General features: G+C 36.8%; 1 protein-coding gene across 1 annotated transcript in view; it reads left to right on the forward strand.

Moving 5' to 3' along the window:
- Window positions 1-20,652, forward strand: part of ASH1L (ash1 (absent, small, or homeotic)-like (Drosophila)) — a 215,715-nt gene that overhangs the window by 12,148 nt on the left and 182,915 nt on the right. The window contains exon 2 of the mRNA XM_012658674.1: window positions 10,567-11,085. Coding sequence (XP_012514128.1) covers window positions 10,666-11,085 — 420 coding nt within the window. The 5' untranslated portion in view covers window positions 10,567-10,665. The remainder of the gene's footprint in view (window positions 1-10,566; window positions 11,086-20,652) is intronic.

Here is a 20,652-nt window from a genome sequence, read left to right on the forward strand (position 1 = left end):
TGTATATAATCTAATACTTGTAGATATTTGGGGTCTTAATATAGTTTAGGTTGATTTACTGTATATTTCAGATCATTCTCTTGGTGTGGGTAAGGATCTATTTAAATATTTAAGGTGTCAGAAATTGAGAGGCATAGAAATAACAGACAGTAAATACAGTCACAGTGTATAGGTTATTTGTTGATGATTTAAAACCCATCAGAGATCCTCTTATTTTATGCTTGAAACAAGTACTCTCTTGTTTGAGTATACAACCTCACACTTGTCAATCTACCTCCACCATTAGGGAAATGTAGGGCCCATCTGTTGAATTGGCACTATGCCTGAAAGACCAGCAGTTTTGAACCTGGTCAGTCCAGGAAAAGAAATTAATTTTCTAGCATTGAAGAGAAACATTTCTAGCAACAACATATTCTCCAGTGTTTATCTGACCTCTTGTTGCTAGTTTATAGATATCACCAGGGAATTAGATCCCATGTCATGTATGATTTCTTTTTCCCAAGTCATAGAACTGTAATACCAATTTTGTGCATTAGAAACCCAGTTCTCTTCCAGATAAATGGAAGAGAAACCTTTCTACCCTTTTCCAGGTGTCCTGAAATAATCCTACAAAAAATTTCTAGATAGTTTAAAGGCAGTCTTCTTCAACAGAACTGAGTAATATGCAAAAATATTTCTAGATGAATCTGCTCCACAAAAATCTGGAAACTATTCACTAAGACTTAGAAGTTGTCCACTTCTTTGTTTCATGGGCATCCATGCTGTTACCTTGTCTTAGAAACTGGCCTTAAAAACAGAGGATCTTAACTCTTATTTCAGTGGCAGTGGTGGTGAATAGTCATGGACCAAGTTAAGAATATGATGTACCCTTTCCCAGCAAGTACATATATGCACATAAAATTTTAACTTAAGGGGGTCACCGGCAATTTTGATTGTAGGCCAGTATTCCTTGTTTTGTAAATGTCTTATTATGAATGTTATGGAATGACAGTTGCATTGTTTATCTGTTCTTCAACAGAGACTGCTCTTAAAAATGGAAATAAACTCATGCAGGGAAGGGTGGTGGTTAAATGGTGGTTTGCTGACCGTTATCTGTCCACCATCTTTTCCGCTTCACCATTATGGTAATGCAATAATTTCTGAAGAATCATCAGTTAGTAAGCAACATACCAATTCCATCTCTCATAGAATGGCAGGTAGTGTAATTCAAGGTATAAAAAAAGTATTCTCCAGAATTGGTAAAATGACAGCACAGTGATAATCATTCAACTGTGCCCTACCTTGACTGGCTTTCTGCCTACAGTTACCTAGGCTCCCTAGATATACCCCATATACCTCTCTGAATGCTTTTTCTAAATCCACACCTATGTCCCTTGACAGAATAGACTCCTTATGAAGCTCTACAAGATCCTACCTACTCTTTACTGAGCTTTGTATCTCAGTCTGAACCACTAAACCTTGTGCTCTAAGCTGTTTGGAGCTGTCATCGTTCCCAAACACAGGGTTCATTATATCTCTACAACTTTTATGTTGCTCCCATTACCTGTCTGCTTAGGGAACACCCATCTTAAGAGACAAAATTCAGAGTGATGCTATGAAGCCTTACCTAGCTATCTCCCCTCTTTTGGTGAATAATATGTACTCGTTTCTCTTGGCATATACCTATGCGTAGAATTGCTGTGCCACAGAGTAAGCATATTTTTATCTTTAGTAGATACTGCCAAATAGTTTTCCAAATTAAGTGTATAATTTTATAACTACCAGAAAAGTATAGGTATTCCAGTTACTCCACATACTCACCATAATTTGGTGTTGTCATTCTTTTTAATTTTAGCCATTCTGTTTGGTAATGGTATTTCATTGTGTTGTTAATTTGCATTTCCCTGATGGCTAGTGATATTTTGCATCTTTTTATGTTTATTGTACATTTGGACACTTTGTGAAGTGCCTACTCTTAATGTGTATTCTGACTGCAGTTCCTTTTTCAGATATATGTGTTGCAAATGTCATTCATCATCTAGTATGTGGCTTGCTTTTTTACTCTCTTGGTGATATCTTTTGATGAACAGTTTTTTTGTGTCTGTAGTTCTTTTTGAGACAGTCTCGCTTGTTGCCCAGGCTAGTGGCCTCATTATAGCTCACTGCAACCTCAAACACCTGGGCTCAAGGGATCCTCCTACCTTAGCCTCCCTAGTAACTGGAACTATAGGCGCAGGCCACTACACCTGGCTAATTTTTTTATTTTTTGTAGAGGTGGGTCACACTATGTTGCCCAGGCTGCTCTCGAACTCCTGGCCTCAAACTATCCTCCTACCTTGGCCCCCAAAGTTCTGGGATTACAGGTGTGAGCCACCGTGCCTGGCCTATAAATACACATCTGTGTGATGAGTTATTTATCTGCCTCTCCTTCTAAAATTTAAAGTTGATGAGACCAAGGACCATATTTATATTACTTGTGACTGTATGTAGAGTGTGTGTCACAATTCTCAAAATGTATTTTGAGACTCTCAGAAAATATCTGTTGGATGAATGAAGAGTAGATTAAGAATGATGAATCCGGCCGGGCGCGGTGGCTCACGCCTGTAATCCTAGCACTCTGGCAGACCGAGGTGGGTGGATCGCTCAAGGTCAGGAGTTCCAGACCAGGCTGAGCAAGAGCGAGACCCCGTCTCTACTATAAATAGAAAGAAATTAGCCAAACAACTAAAAATAGAAAAAATTAGCTGGGCATGGTGGCGCATGCCTGTAGTCCCAGCTACTCGGGAGGCTGAGGCAGGAGGATCGCTGTTTGAGGTTGCTGTGAGCTAGGCTGACGCCACGGCACTCTAGCCCAGGCAAGAGAGTGAGACTCTGTCTCAAAAAAAAAAAAAAAAAAGAGTGATGACTCCATACAGGAATGATGGAATGGTTAAGAGAGGTAGTAGGAGAGCCAAAGTGTCGTCATAGTAGCCAAGGGAGAGTTTCAAATGTAGCAAATATGCCAAATGTAGCAGAGAGGAATAGTAAGATCAGGACTAAAAATGATCTTTGGGAGGCAGTATAACATAGTAGTTAAGAGGAGCTAGATGGATCTGGCTGTGCCTTTTACTGGCTTCAGCCTGTTTTTTCCATGTCTAAAAAGGAAATAATAAGAGTAACTACCCCATGGTGATTGTGAGGCTTAAATGAGATAATATATGTAAAACATTAAGCATGGAGCTTTGTAAATATTAAAAAGTCAGTAAATATTAGGTATTTTTATTACTTTTAACTTATTGATATCACTGTGAAGACTCATTTGTAGTACTTATATATTTTTTTTTAATTGCCGTGCTAAATAGTACTTTGTGAAAGCATACTTGTTCTCTTCCTACCCTTGATGATAGACTGGGTATCTACACATAAAATGATCTTCAGACATAGTTGAATTTTCTTTCAGAGTGGTTCTGTATCTCACACCTGAGCACTGGATTAGCAACAATGTATTAGTTAATGTTTATCAGATCCATTGTTTGTTATTTGGATGTGGGATTATTAGTTGGCTGGTGTGAGGGTGGGTAGAGGTTTTTTACTTTATAGAGGGAATAGGGCATGGTGGTGAAAAACATGTTTGAGCAATTCCTGTTCAAAAGTTTCATATTTATATTGCTTTCCCAGGTATTTAGTGGCATATTGCAGAATATACGGCAAGTAGCATTCCATAAATCACTATGAGTTGTGATTTATTTTGTAAATTTATAGGTAGTGTCCAACATAGTGTTAGGTTATACTTTGTGTTGGTATAATATATATGTCCTATTGACATACTTAGTAATTTTCTAAAGAGCGTGTTCACAGCTATAGTGATTTATGCAAAAGAGCTTCATGCTGTAGATAAAGTGTTAGTTTCCTTTGACTTTGGACTAGACTGTTCTGGATTGTTCCAGAGATTTGAAAACATATTATAAATCCCATAGTTGCATATAAGATGAATGTTGAATTTGCCCTTTTGAGCAAAGAGATTCTAGCTGTCTTGTTTCTGTGTTTTTCCTTAGAATTGTATTTTAAATTGAATATATTGTTGTAGAAAGTAGAATAAGTTGTGAACAACAAAGCATCCTTGCCCCTGGGTGGAAGATCTAGGTTGTGTAGGTATCTTTCCAAAAGCTGAAACAATGTTATTTACAAAGAACATTGCTTTCAAAGTTCAAAAAACAGCATTCTGGCAGCTGCTGTAGGATTGCTTTTCAAGCAGTTTACATTCAGCAGATAAAAAGCATTCTTTGTTGTGAAGTATCTTCAGAATTTGGGTTTTATTTTTACTAGAAACACTTAAATTTGGTATGTGGGGTTTACCAATCATGATTTTCCAGTTTCACTGCCTAAGTGGATTCACAAAATATGCCCTTAGGCATACTGTTCCTTTTTCTCCTTGATCAAGTTAGGGAAATGTAACATTTCTCTATTCTTATATACTTTCTAGGGGAGTGATCAGTGTTTTCAAATTAATCTCTTTTCAGTTTATTGATACCCTGCTATTGATATTACAATATATGTCACTTGGATTCAGTTTTTTTCATTTTTAAAATGAAGAGAATCATGCCTCTCACAAACTCTTCTCTGTGATGTTTTAAAAGTGAATGAGTGCAAATAAAAAAAAGACAAGTTTTTTGGAAAAAATGCTGAAATTCTATTTTGCATTTATAGATGTTAAGACTTCTGGAATTGTTTCATTACATTAAGCAAAAGTTGGGAAAATTTTAAATGTGTGTGTAATGAATATAAATGCAATTGGGCTTTCATGGCAAATTGTAAAATGTTGTTTTATTCCAGAAATTATTTGTTTTAGCAGCTAACCAAAAAGGTATATGGTAGGTCCATCAATAATTCCCCATTAGTAACAGGAAACCCAGGATGGTCATTAGAAATTAGGATGGAAGAAAGAAAGAAAAAACTAGAAAAAGGACACATTGAAGCCAATTAAAAATAACCCACATAAGGGATAGAATTAATTAAAAAATATTTATTGAACACTTACTGTGTGCTAGCTACTTTTCTAAATGCTGGCATACAGTAGTGAACTAAATGTATAAAAATCCATTTCTTGTTAGAGTTTAGATTCTAATAGAAAGATATAGACAACAAATATATTGTACACCAGGTGGTGAGAAGAACACTGGAGTAAAATAAACAGGATAGTGAGTGTAAGAAGAGGGTCATGGGGTGGATGTTTTTCTAGTTAGGGTTGTTAGAATGCCTCTTCTATAAGGTTACATTTAGGCAAAAGTATGAAGTACGTGAAAGAGCAAGCTATGCAATTATCTAGGGAAAGGATGTTCTATCGGGCAGAATAGTTAAGTGCAAAGGCCCTGAGGTAAGAGTATTTTTGTTTGGGAAAGAGAAGGGAGACCTGTATCCTCCCTTCTTGGAACTGAGTAGGCAGACTAGTAGGAGATGGAAGAGAGGTAGAGGGGACTGTAGGTGAAATTAAATAGGTATGAGGGCTGAAGCAAGGAACCAGTCAGAAGGCTATTACAATAATCCAGGTCATATGTTGTCATCACTTGGATCCGATAGCTGTAAAAGTAGTTGAGAAATAGTTAGATTCTGCATATATTTTGAAGGTAAAGCTGACAGACTTTGCTGACCAAATGGACATATGAGGTATGAGAGAAAAAGGAATGATTAGAAATTTTTGTCCTAAAGATTTCTAGTTGGAATTATCATTAATTGAGATGATGAAGCCTGTGGGAAGAATAGATTTGAGGCAGTGGGCAAAGATGAATTGATTTTAGACATGTTAAGCTTGAAGTGCCTATTTATTACACATCCAGTCAGTGTATCATTTAGATATGAGTCTGAAGTTCCAGAAAGAGGTCTCAGCTAGTCTGTATCTGGAGATAGAAATTTGTGAATCATCAATGTTAGATGAAATTTAAAACCAAAAGATTGGATGTGGTCATTTAGGAAGTGAGTGTAGATAGAAAAGGGAAGAGGTCCAAGTGCCCTGGGTGACTTCAATATTTAGCAGATTGACTGCCACATTAGGAAAAATTTTTTTCCCTGAGACCACGGTGTTGTATTACAAAAACAGAATAAAAACTTAGAAAACAAAACAGTCCTTTCTAATTTAATGAAAAGTTTGTTATTTTTAATTGTTTTCTGTGTGTGAGTTACATGCAACTTGAAAAATAATTCATGTGGCTCAAGCTAAAGAGACATGTGAGTTACATACACTTCGCGAGGCCTCAGGCTTAAAACTAGTACAAAACTAATACAATTCACATGACAGTTAATGTGTTAGAGGTCATAGAGAAAAGGAAGAACCAGCAAAGGAGACTGAGGTTGACTTGACAGAGTGAGGGAGAAGAATCAGGATAGGGTCCTGGAAGTGAAGAAGTGAAGGAGCTGTTTAGCTCTGTCAACTTCTGTTGATAGGTCAAATAAGATGAGGGGACTGTGAATTGATCATTGGGCTTAGCAATGTGGAGGTCATTGGTAACCTTGACCAGCAATTTCTGTGGAGAGGTGGCACTGAAAGCATGATTAGCATGTTCAAGAGCAAAAGAAAAGGTAAGGATTTGAAGACAGGCAGTATAGACAACTCTTTCAGGAAGTTTTGTTGTAAGGAGGAACAGAAAATGGGAGGCTGGTAGAGGATGTGGGGTCAAGAGGAATTTTCTTAGATGAGAGATACTGTAGTATGTTTTTATGTTTTCATGCTGATTGGCTTTTTTCAGAGGAAGGTTGAGAAATGGATGATGTGAGGGAGAAAGGCCATCGTTGCCTGAGCAGTGTTCTTGAGAAGGCAGCAAGAATAGGATTTAGTCCTCAAGTACAGGGGTTGGAAGTAATGATAGTTTATATATTATGATAGGAAGGCAGGCAGAATCTTTAGGAACAGATGCAGGTAGGTGGGTAGATATATGGTGGACATTCATGGCAGTTTTCTTCTGGTTGTTTCTACTGCCATTGTCAAATAGGGAGCAAAGTCAGTGAGAAAGAAGAGAGTGGAGATGGGATAAAATAGTGTTTTAGGAGAGTGGTAGAATGAATGGATTAAGGAAATGTGTTGGCAGCACATAGGATCCACTTGAAGTTAGTGGTCAAGAATATAAAGTGAGATTGGGCATGGCTGTTTTTCTTAGACCAGCTTTTATGTTACAGGGACAGAAGAGTTGTAAGATATGGTTTGGAAGTATGTTACTGGTGAAATCAGGATATTTTACTAAGTTAACAGAAAACCACCCATGTGAAATAATAATCATATGTTAAGAAAACATTTGTGCATAGATTTCTTGTAACACAAGATAAAGTTAATGTATGCATCTGAGGTGGATTTAAAAATTCAAACAACAAGAACAAAAAAGATAAAGTTAATGTAAAATAGAATAGGAGAAGCATTTGCTACAGGCTAAACATTGTGTTAGAAGCTATAGGGACCTTAAAATTCATTCATTCATTCAGCTATTTATTGAGTACTAAAATATGTGCTATTCATTGTTTTGGGTGCTGGGGATACAGTGGTAAGCAAACCAGAAGAGGTCCCTACCCTCATGAAGCTTACATTTTAATTATGCAGTTGGCCTTCCCTATTCACAGTTCTGAATCCAAGGAGTCAAACAACTGCAAATCAGAAATATTTGAAAAAATAAAAAAATGCGAAAATAAACAATTTTAAAAATACTTTATAACAACTCTTTACATAGCATTTCCATTATGTTAGTTATTATAAGAAATCTAGAGATGGTTTAAAGTATATGGGAGGATGTGCGTAGCTTGTATGCAAATACTACTCCATTTTATATAAGGGACTTGAGCATCCTTGGATTTGGGGATCTGTGAGTGTGATGATGGGGTCCGGGAACCAATCCCGCACTGATACCAAAGGACAACTGTAGTCTGTTTGGGGATGTAGCTGACAAATATGGAGCAAAAAAAAAAGTTAATTGCCCCAATTGTAATCCTATATGGATAATAAATATTCAGGGTGGATCAAGTTAATGTAATCTTAAATGTAGGTCTGAGAACATACGTTCACAATTTATTACCCCCAAATTTTTTTGTTTTCTGTTTTTGTTTTTTTGCTTTTAGAAAAGTAGTATAATATAGATAGAGTAGGGAAAGAATGTATATTGTGTGAACTGCCACTGTGATGTTTGGAGTAGCATTCCTTAATCAAGCACATTAACATTTCTGTATTGTAATTTGTGAATAGTCACAGAAATTATGGTAATTAAGACTAAAATGGGTACTTTGGGAGGCTGAGGTAGGAGGATTGCCTGAGGCCAGGAGTTTGAGGCCAGCCTGGGCAACATAGCAAGACCCCGTCTCTATAAAAATTTTTTTAAAAAATTAGCTGCATGTGGTAGTGCATGCCTGTAGTCCCAGCTGCTTGGTAGGCTGAGGCAGGAGGATCACTTGAACCCACATATTCAAGGTTGCAGTGAGCTATGATCACACTACTGCACTCCAGTCTGGGTGGCAGAGCAAGACCCCATCTCTTTAAAAAAAAAAAAAGACTAAAATTGGTCCAAGTCAAGTTTTGTCACTAGTTTGTGAAATAACTTGGTTTTCAGAGTTTTTTGAATGTCAGGGTTGTGAACCCATCACGGAGAAGATAGGACTTCATACTTTTAGAGGGAGAGAAAGCACATCACACAGAAGCAGAAATGAATATGATTCGTTGGGGACAATATAGAAAACTGAATTGACTAAATCTTAGGGGGGTGTGTGTTGGGAAGTAAGGATGAACAAGTTTGAATAGTTAGAGTAGAGCTAGATTATTAAAAGCCTTGAATGCCATTGTGAAATGTTATGTGAAGTGGTAGACAGCAAAAATTGTCAGAGTGAAGTGATCGGAACATTACTGTTTAAGTCGTTTGATTAAATAGAGTGATAGAGAGTTTACTCAGCTGGCCAGCATTTGTTGAGTAACTACTTAAAATCTCGCTGCTGCTGCTGCTGCTACTATTACTAAATTATTGGCACCTTTTATTGAGCCCTATATGCCAGTCATTGGGCTAGGTATTTTACTTACACGTCTTATAGTCATTGTAAAACAATTATATCATACGGCATTTTTCCTTAGAATCTTACAGTCTTGTTGGAAAGAAAAGCCTTAAGGCACAGCTTAAACTGTAAAATATTCTACTTCATAAATGAAACTTTCTAAGGGATAAGATGTTCTCCCTTTTTCAGATATTAGTCTTGAATCTTGAGTCAGACATATGCTTAAAATGGAGACTAGTCTATCAATTCCCAAGAATAGAGAATTGTTTTGATTTTTTTTTTTTTTTTTTTCCTTGAGACAGAGTCTCACTCTGTTGCCCTGGCTAGAGTGAGTGCCTTGGAGTCAGCCTAGCTCACAGCAACGTCAAACTCCTGGGCTCAAGCGATCCTCCTGCCTCAGCCTCCTGAGCAGCTGGGACTACAGGCATGTGCCACCATGCCCGACTAATTTTTTCTGTATATATATTTTTAGCCGTCCAGATAATTTCTTTCTATTTTTAGTAGAGACTAGGTCTCGCTGTTGGTCAGGCTGGTCTCGAACTCCTGACCTTGAGCAATCCACCCGCCTCGGCCTCCCAGAGTGCTAGGATTACAGGCGTGAGCCACCGCGCCCGGCCTTGATTTTATATTCATTAGTCAGCCATATAATTATATGGTAATATGGTTTCCTGAGGATCTTTATATATGAGAAGGGGGTGACTTATGTAGATTCTCAGATTAGGTGTACCATGTATTGCAAAATAATAAATCGGCATGCTAGTTTTAAAATATTTCATGTATTTGAGGAATTGACACATGACAACTGACTATTTGCTGTTAGGAAAATTTGTAAAAATTTCTAATTTTCAGAGTTTTTATAATAGTTATTAATCATTTGTATAATAATTTGTTTAATGTTTACCCTTCTCACCAGAGTATAAACCTCATAAGTTAAGGAACTGGGTCTCTTTTGTTGAATACTATATTTTCAGGATGTAGCACAATGCCTGGAACATGATAAGTGTTCAGAAATATTTTTCAGTGATTGATTGAATGAATTCAGAGTTGTATGCTTAGCAACAGAGATAATTTCCATGTAAGAGTCCTAACCTAAAAAGCCTGGTAATCTCTTATGAAAGGTCGGAACACTGAAACCAGCCTAAAAGATGATTTTTTACCTTCAGTAAAACTGGTTTTATTCAACTAAAATATAGGAAATATATTCCTTTAACATTGAGGAGTGCCAAAATATAAGAAGTTATTTTTTATTTTCTTTTCCCTTTCCCCCTTTGAAGTTGTTATTATCTGAGGCTGCGTTTGCTTAACCATCAGTTGCAGAAGATTCTTGGTTGAGTTATAACAGTGGTTCTTAAATTTTTATTTGCACCATACCACTACAGCTTGTTCATAACATCTTGAGTATGATAAACTTACTCTGAAATTTTACATGTATTTATAACTAAATGAATTTAAATCTATTCTGAACTATATCTTGATTTGTTGTGTTTTAACTGTGATTTTTGTGTGGTTATTGACCTCCTTGTCCTGTACCCGTTTCTCAGGTTAAACAATAGTTGCCTCTTTTCTGATAAATTTTTGTTATGGTCTGTCCTGCAGAGAAAGATGCTGGTTGCAAGTTTTGGAGATCCCTGTTTTTTATGGAACACAGTTCTGTAAAATTTTCATAAGATTCCTTGGCAATAACATACGCTTGTGATGGACCCTAGAAATACTGCTATGTTAGGATTGGGTTCTGATTCCGAAGGTTTTTCAAGAAAGAGTCCTTCTGCCATCAGTACTGGCACACTGGTCAGTAAGAGAGAAGTAGAGGTAGAGAAAAACACAAAGGAGGAAGAGGACCTTCGCAAACGGAATTGGGAGAGAAACATCGAAGCAGGGAAGGATGATGGTTTGACTGATGAACAGCAACAGTTCTCAGTGAAAGAAACAAACTTTTCTGAGGGAAACTTAAAATTGAAAATTGGCCTTCAGGCTAAGAGAACTAAAAAACCTCCAAAGAACTTGGAGAACTATGTATGTCGACCTGCCATAAAAACAACTATCAAACACCCAAGAAAAGCACTTAAAAGTGGGAAAATGACAGAAGAAAAGAACGAACATTGTCCTTCAAAACGGGTAAGTAGAGTTCCCAACAATATGTGGTATTGACAATATTTGGATTTCCCTATTAATTTTTATCTAACCTACACACATATTCCAGGTGGTTTGATTTTAATCTTTCTATATTATTTCCAGATAGTCTGTTTTGTCAGCCTAAAATAGGCTTTGAGGCTTGTCAAAGATGTAAGGAATAGCATAACCATGTTTGTATTTGTAAATTTATGACAAATGTTTTAAATGGGGTATACCCAGATTGTTGCTCTTAATGTGACATAGTAGACATTGGATTTATACTTAGAAAAATCTAGATTTTAATCTTGCCTTCCTATTTACTACCAGTGAGACTATGGACAAATTAACAGAGAAGCAACTGAGGCTCAAACATGTTAAAACCACCTACCTTCCAGGATGGTTGAAAGGACCAGATTTACTAACATATGTTGAAAGTTTTTATTAAATAAATTGTTCTATAAACTATTAATTCATGTTGTTTCTCATACAGCAGGTTAATATATGAAAAATGTCCCACCCTCCAATTCCTGCCAGCTATCCAAATTTAATGATTAATTTTTCTTAACTCTGTTTACCCTGTCTTGTAAAGATACTAAATTTGTGTTGAATCTTGTGTCAACCACAAGTTCTAGTCACTCTATATGATAATTTCAGACTGTAGGTACATGTGTGCCCACATACAGTTTTAAATAGTAGCATGCAAAAGTAAGGTAATGGAGCTAGGCAGAAAGACTTATCATTTTAGCTAAAATTTTGGAATATTCCTGGCTGTATGACATGACTTGGTTTTTTACTGTTGTTTATCGTCAAATTCATGTGCTTTTTACGTGTTACCAAACACCGTAATGTTTTCAGCTCTTTGTTCTTCTCCACATTGCTGTGGCATCTGGAAATTTTCAACAGTTGCTGTTATGTCCAAGATCATAGAAATATAAGATAGCTTGGGATGATGTCTTGGTAAAATCAACTGTGAGTTAATTAGTAGGTTATAAAGCAGGAAAAATGGGTACTGTAGAGGTTATTGAAAAAATTAACTGGTAAATTGGTTAACCTATCCCGAGCCTTACTTTCCTTATTTCTGAAATGAAGATAATATCTGTTCTAGTTGATCTCAGTAATTTTCATAAGATTGAGAAAGATATTTATCTAGACCTTTTTACATAAAATATTGTTAGAGTTCATTTTACACAACTAACTTGTAAAGGGCTCTAGGATGATTGTCTTTAGTAATCTTTCTACAGCGTTATTTTAAATAGTCATTGATGAGGTCTTGTACTCAAAAGATGTCACCTTCAGTACTTTACACTCAATATATAGTTTACGTACCACATATCTTGTTTGTACTAGAGTGCAGCCTATGGTTTCTAAAGGAAGGTATCTGTATAATTATAAAACTGCTAGTGGATGGGTAGATGTTTATTTTTCTAACAATTACTTGAACATTGGATTTTTTAAAAATTTATACAAATTTATAGGGTTCATGTGCAGTTTTGTTACACACATAGATTACATAGTGGTTAAGTCATCCAAATAATGTACATTGTACCCATTAAGTAATTTTTCATCATCCACTCCCCTCCCACCCTCTCAGCCTTCCGAGTCTCAATTGTCTATCATTCCCATCTCTATGTCCTTGTGTAACATTTTTTAGTACCCATTTATGAGTGAGAACATGTGATATTTAATTTTCTGTGCCTGGCTTGTTTCATTTAAGATAATGACCTCTAATTCCATCCATGTTGCTGCAAAAGACATGATTTCATTCTATTTTATGGCTAAATATTATTGCTTTGTGTATATATACCACATTTCCTTTATCCATTCATCTGTTGATGGACACTTAGGTTGATTCCTTATCTTTACTATTGTGAATAGTGCTGTGATACACATGAGTACAGGTGTCTTTTGATATATTGATTTCTTTTCCTTTGGGTCCCAGTGGGACTGCTGGATCAAATGGCAGTTTCACTTTTAGTTGTTTGAAAAATCTCCATACTGTTTTCCTTAGAGGTTGTACTAATTTACGTTCTTACCAATGGTGTATGAGAGTTCCCTTTTATCCACATCTTTGCCAACGTCTGTTATTTTTTGTCTTTTTTATAATAACCATTCTGACTGCAGTAAGATGATATCTCATGTTGATTTTAATTGGCATTTCTCTGATGATTAGTTAGGATGTTGAACATATAACTATCCTCTGAATTAGTCCTTCAAAAATAATAGAAAGAGTGTGGGCAGTGGACTCGGAGCCAAATTCATATCCTGGCTTAATAACTGTGTATAGGCAAATAAGTTTCTTACTGGACCTTGGTTTTCTTATTTATTAAATGGGACTGTTAATACCTATCTTAAATGATTTTGAGAATTAATTTCATATATAGTATCTTGCATGTGATAAGTTCTTGTGCATGTTCTTTTTTCCTTATTATAGCCTAAGGTAGAGCTTTACAACCTGGGATCTCTAGAAGGATTTGGAAGAGTGTGGTTGCCCTCAGAATATGATAGTATGTGCAGAATTTTGCTTTCGTTTGGATGCGTTTTTACATAGCTCTCACCAGCTTTTCAAAAGGGTTCGTGATTCCAAAAAGATTAAACATCACTGGCTAACGAGAGAAAGATGGACTATTATGAGATGTGTTGGTAGTCTAAGAAAGCTTGCGGGGTTTTGTTCTATTTATTTATTTCACTTCATTTTTTAATATAATTTAATTTTATATTTTGGAGACAGGGTCTCACTCTGTTTCCCGGTGTCATCATAGCTCACTGCAACCTCAAACTCCTGGGCTTAAGCTATCTTCCCATCTCAGCCTCCAGAATAGCTGGGACTACAGGCACACACCACCATGCCCAGTGTGACAGGGTCTCACTATGTTGCCCAGGCTGGCCTCAAGTAATCCTCCTGCCTTGGCCTCCCAAAGTGCTAGGATTGCAGGTGCGAGCCGCTGCACCTGGCCTTGTTTTATTTATTTTAAAACAAGACTTTATCAAACAAAACCAAAACATTCCCCCCTACCCTGATTTTTTAAAAGCAGTTGGTCTTTTGTCAGTACTGCTTACAGCAAATCTGAGGCCATTAATTTCTAGTAAACACATAGAAATGTAAGCCACATAATTTACCTTTTAGTAGGATTTTTCTTTCAGCAATATTTAGAGGTCAAAAATAAGGCCCTGTGAAAAATATATAAATTATTTGCTGTCATGGTAAGAACTGACTGATTATGTTAACTGTTTATGCGTTTTTTTTTTAAATGAATCAAATATTTTATTTCTATTAATATCTATGAAATAAATAAATTGAACATTTAAATAAACAGCGTATGGGGGAAACAAGGACATAAAAGATAACAGGCTGCTTTCTTGAGCCTTAGCTAAGTGAACAGAACCTCTGGAAGTATCTCCCCATCCCCCCAAAAAGGGCTCCCGCCCTCAAGCATGTGAATCAGTGAGTCCAAATGCTCCCGTCACCTCCCATCAGGCCTCACTGCTGGACTATTTGGGATGCTTCATCAACCAGGCAGCAGAGATGCTTCCCTCTGCGTCTATATACCAAAAACCGTAGGAGAATCATATCCCCAGGCCCTCTCCGCACTACTATGTCTGGAAGATCCTTCTCTGACCCCTTAGAATTCAGTAGTTGTTTTCAATTAAATTTGGAGAACACTGAGTTCATAAGGCCCCAGGCCAGCCCTCATAACAAATGTGAAGAGCATTAGAAGTTGGAACAAGGGAGGTCCTGGGTGCCATGAGGCCCTAATCTGGTTCATACTTGGGAGGATTTGGGAAGGCATGCCCTGGGAGCCTGGACTACTTACAGTAGAGATTGCCTTCCTAACCAAAATGGCACTTCACTTCAACCTTCACTCCCAGGCAACTCACTAAGGTCCCATAGGTGCCCTTAGGAAAGCAGCTACTCAATCGTGAACACACCCCAAGGGCAAGTGGCACCACCAAGGCTAAAGCCACACGAGGTCCTCGATGTTGGGGCAAAATGCCCACCTCTTGTCTAACAACTACTTTTTACAACGAGTCCCCTGAAGCTGGCTTTCTCACCTGCCTCAGCCACAGGAACCCTCTCCCAGGGCTTTCTCCCGCTCGTGGCTCCCCCAGGTACAGAGACCAGCAATGACTGCAGGCTGACCGTGCCAAAGGCGCTTCGGAAAGTATCCTTTAAAACTTTGGGGAGGCAGGCGACCGGGCTGCATCCAGCCTCGAATTCCATAGGATGCAAAGAAGTGAGAAAACTCCTACTCTGTTTATGTAGTTTTTTAAAGGAAAACTCAAGTTCAGTTCCATATGTGATATTTTCACTTTTTTGGATTATGTGATATATTCCTAAATTTAGTAGTTTAGTCATAGACTTTGTTATTTGGAGTGATTTAGATATGTCATTTATTTTTTAAACATTTCAGTCCACAATTTAAGAAGGAGCTCATTAATAGCTAAAGTTCAAAGTTGATTTCATTTCTTAGACAAAATATGAGAGGGTAACTGCTCTTAATGCAACTCTTATTGTCTTTAACTTTAAGTTATATTAGTTACAAATTTTTTTGTAACTAATATAAAAGAGTAACTAATATAATTTTTTTGTAACTAATATAAAAGAGTCTCACTCTTTTGCCCGAGCTAGAGTGCCATGGCGTCAGCCTAGCTCACAGCAACCTCAAACTTCTGGGCTCAAGCGATCCTCCTGCCTCAGCCTCCCTAGTAACTGGGACTCCAGGTATGTGCCACCATGCCCAGCTAATTTTTTCCTATGTATATTTTTAGTTGTCCAGCCAAATTCTTTCTATTTTTAGTAGAGATGGGGTCTCGCTCTTGCTCAGGCTGGTCTCGAACTCCTGAGCTCAAACAATCTACCCGCCTCGGCCTCCCAGAGTGCTAGGATTACAGATGTGAGCCACCGTGCCCAGCCTATTAGTTACAAATTTTAAGGGTCCTAATTTTGGTTTGTTTAAATTACCTTTATTTTGCCTTAAATTAGCTGTATTACATTTTGACAAAAACAAAAATTTCATAACACATAGTGTTGGCAAGAATGTGGGAGGAGTAAGTACTCATATGATGTTGGTGGAGAGCAAACTGGTACTTTCTGGGAGTGGTTTGCTTCTATGTCAATTAAAAATGGGGCATTTCCTTTATCCCACAGTGTCACTTCTAAGAAAAGTATTGATTCCTGCTGTCTGCTTTTTGATTCTGACTCAGTATGTGAGATATTTTTTTTAAAACATCTTTATTGAGATATAGTTCACATACCATACAATTCACCCATTTAAATTTAATGATTTTTGGTATATTATTAAATTTTAAAAATGGATATAAAATATAGAAGATAAAATTTGCCCTTTAAACCATTTTTAAGTGTACAGTTCATTGGCATTAATTACATTCACAGTGTTATACAACCATTACCACTATTTCCAAACCTTTTTTATTACCCTAGACAAAAACTCTGTAACCATTAAGCAATAATTCCCATTCCCCTTAGACCTCCAGCAACTGATAATGTCTAATGTTCTTTCAAGTGTCTGTGAACTTGCCTATTCTGGCTGCCTCATGTAAGTGTAATCATATAACATTTATCCTTTTGTGTCTGCCTTATGTCATTTACCATAATATCCTCAATATTCAACCATGTTGTAGCTTGTACCAGAACTTTGTTCCCTTTTATGGATGAATAATAATCCATTGTATGGATATACTTTTTTTTTTCCCTTATCCTTTCATCTGTTGATGGAGTCTTGGTTTGCTTCCACCTTTTGGCTGTTGTGAATAATGCTGCAATGAACGTTGACTTACAATTATCTGTTCAACTCCCTGCTTTCATTTCTTTGGATGTGTACTTGTGAGTGGAATTGCTGGATCATAAGGTAATTCTATGTTTAGCTTTTTGAGGAACCACCACACTGTTTTTCATAGCGGCTGTACCATTTCACGTCCTACTGGCAGTGCATGAGGATTCCAGTTTCTTCATATCCTCATGAGAGTGTTTCTTTCTTTCTTTTAATAGCTATCCTCAAGGGTGTAAAGTTGTTGCTCACTGTAGTTTTGATTTGCATTTTCCTAATGATTAATGATGTTGAACATCTTTTCATGTGTTTATTGGCCATTTGTGTATATCTTCTTTGGAGAAATGTCTATTCAAATCTCTTGACCATTTTTGAGTTGTGTTTTTGTTGTTGTTTTTTCCAAGTTCTATATATACTATATGTAAGACTCGTGAATATTTTCTCTCATTCTGTGGGTAGTCTTTTTATTTTCTTTAGCATCATTTGATACAAAAAAGCTTTTATAATAATTTTGATAAAAACTGGACATAGTTTATTTTTTCTTTTATTGCCTGTACTTTCAGTGTCATATCCTAAAAATTATTGCCAAATCCAGTGTTGTGACATTCTTCCCCCTGTGTTTTCTCCTATGAGTTTTATGGTTTTAGCTCTTATGTTTAGGCCTTTCATCCATTTTGAGTTTAATTTTGTGCGTGGTGTTAAGGTAAGGGTCCAACTTCATTCTTTTGCATGTGGATATTCAGTTTTCTCAGCACCGTTTATTGAAGAGAGTATCTTTTCCTCATTTAATGGTTTTGGCACCTTTGTAAGAAAAATTATTGACCATATATGTGAGAGTTTATTTTTGGACTCTCTGTTCCATTCCGTTGGTCTATTATGTCTGTGTTTTTACCAGTAGCGCACTGTTTTAATTACTGTAGCTTTGTGGTAAGTTTTGAAATCAGAAAGTGTGAGTCATCCAACTTTGTTCTTTTTCGAGATTATTTTGGCTATTTAGAGGTTTCTTGAGATTCCATATGGACTTCAGGATGGGATTTTCTATTTTTTTATTTCTGCAAAAGACATTCTTGGGTCTTGAGTTTGCGTTGAATTTGCAGATAACTTTAGTTAGTATTGTCATCTTAACAGTAAGTCTTAGAATCCATGAATGTGGAATGTTTTGACATTTATTTAGGTCTTCTTTCATTACTTTCAGCACTATTTTCTAAAGATTTTACTGTATAAACCTTATACATCCTTAGTTAAATTTATTTCTACATATTTTTTGTTGCTATTGCAAATAAAGTTGTTTTCAATTTTTTTTCAGATTCCTTATTGTAAGTATATAGAAATACAACTGATTTTTGCCTGTTGATTTTGTATCCTGCAACTTTGCTGAATTCATTTGTTAGTTTGAACAATTTGTTGATGCTTTAGAGTTTTTGAAATATAAAATCATGTCATCTGCCAAAAGAAATAATGGAGTATTTTAATAAACACCTCAGGTGATTCTTATGGTCTGGCAAGTTTGAGAAACACTGCTTTTACTTACTATGAAATTAGAGTGGGTCATTTTCTGATCAGTGAGTTAGCTACTGAAAATGGGGTTTTTTGTAGATTGAAATATTATACATAATTTTATTCATATTTTTTAAATTATAAACTTCCTAATGGCTATCGTTGAATGGATACAGTGTTTTGAATAGAGTCAAGCAATCTCTTTAGTTCTTCTCACTGGTAGAACTTAGACCTTGGGTACGGTAGCAGGAAGACAGTGGAGAACTAATGGAATAAAAAAATGGAAAAACAGAACGGTAGAAGGTAGCGAAGAAAGAAGATCAAAGGATGATGATAAAGTGCCATCAGCTACCTCAAAAGATAAGGTTTATTGTTCTTGATTCATGCTAGTATAGTATTTAGGCTAATATCTTACTTAATTTCTTACATGGTCCCTTAGTTATTTGAAAAAAATTCTTATAATTCTAAAGCATCTAATTGGTCCATAGAGATAGCTCACACTGCAAAATGTCATTCTTTTTATTTATTTATATATATATGATAGGATATATGAAACTTAAAATTTGTCATTTTAACCATTCTTAAGCATGTAATTTTGTAGCATTAAGTACATTCCTATTGTTATATAACCATTGCTACTCTTCAGCTCCAGATCTTTCTCATCTTTCCCAGCTGAAACTCTGTACCTATTAAATGCTAATTCCTCATGTCCCCTCCTTGCAGACATTCCTTCTGTCTCCATGAATTTGAATTCTGTACTTTTCTCAAATAAGTAGAATCATACAGTATTTGTCCTTTTGTAACTGATTTATTCACTTAGGATAATGTCCTCAGGGTTCATCCATTTTATAGCACGTGTCAGAATTGCCTTTGTTTTTAAGGCTGAGTAATAGTCCACTCCATGTGTATAACACATTTTGTTTATCTATTCATCCATAGATGGACACTTGGGTTGCTTACACTTTTTGGCTATTGTGAGTAGTGCTGCTATGAACATGGATATACACATATCTGTTTGAGTCTCTCCTTTCACTTCTTTTGGGTATTACCTAGAAGTGCAATTTTTGGATCATATTGTAATTCTATGCTTAATTTTTCAAGGAATCACCATACTGTCTTCTGTAGGGTTTGTACCATTTTACATTCCCATCAGGAATGAACAAAGGTTCTAATTTCTCTACATCCTCACCAAGTTATTCTCTGTGTGTTTTTAAAAAATTATAGCCATCCTAATATGTGCGAGTCACCCATTATATTTATAACTTATAACAATGATTTGTATGTATTTTTTAAACATGAAGAAAACTAAGATCTTTTGCCTTTGTAATTTTTCTTTAGTGCCCCAAAATAAGCAGTCCTGAGGGGAATTCCCTATTGAGATAGTGCTAGGGATAGTAATATTTTCTCCTTTGCTGAGTATAAGAAAACAAGAGAATATGAAAGAATCTTGATTTTCTGTGTCCTGCTCATAAAATAATATTAAGACCTTGTTAGGGGCGGGCTGGGTGCAGCAGCTCCCTCCTGTAATCCCAGCACTTTGGAAGGTTGAGGCAGAAGGATCCCTTGAGGCCAGTAGTTCCAGACTAGCCTGGGCAATATAGCAAGACTTCATCTCTACAAAAAATTTAAAAATTAGCCAGGTGGGCTGGGCATGGTAGCTCACACCTGTAATCCTAGCACTCTAGGAGGCCGAGGTGGGAGGATTGCTTGAGGTCAGTAGTTCGAGACCAGCCTGAGCAAGAGCAGAGACCCCGTCTCTACTGAAAAATAGAAAGAAATTAGCTGGACAACTAAAGATATATAGAAAAATTATCTGGGCATGGCGGCGCATGCCTGTAGTCCCAGCTACTCGGGAAGCTGAGGCAGGAGGATCGCTTGAGCCCAGGAGTTTGAGGTTGCTGTGAGCTAGGCTGACGCCACGGCACTCTAGCCCGGACAACAGAGTGAGACTCTGTCTCCAAAAAAAAAAAATTAGCCAGGTGTGGTGGTGTGCACCTGTCTGTTGTCCCAGCTACTGGGGAGACTGAGGCAGGAGGATCACTTGAGCCAGGAGTTCGAGGCTGCAGTGAGCTATGATCATGCCACTACACTCTACCCTGGGAACAGTATGAAACCCTGTCTCAAAAATAAAAAAGACCTTGGTAGAGATTAATTTTTTTTTTTTTTTGAGACAGAGTCTCACTCTGTTGTCCGGGCTAGAGTGCCGTGGCGTCAACCTAGCTCATAGCAACCTCAAACTCCTGGGCTCAAGCGATCCTCCTGCCTCAGCCTCCCGAGTAGCTGGGAC

The sequence above is a fragment of the Propithecus coquereli genome, unplaced genomic scaffold (assembly GCF_000956105.1).
Source record: "Propithecus coquereli isolate 6110/MARCELLA unplaced genomic scaffold, Pcoq_1.0 Scaffold59, whole genome shotgun sequence".
NCBI classification, from domain to species: domain Eukaryota; kingdom Metazoa; phylum Chordata; class Mammalia; order Primates; family Indriidae; genus Propithecus; species Propithecus coquereli.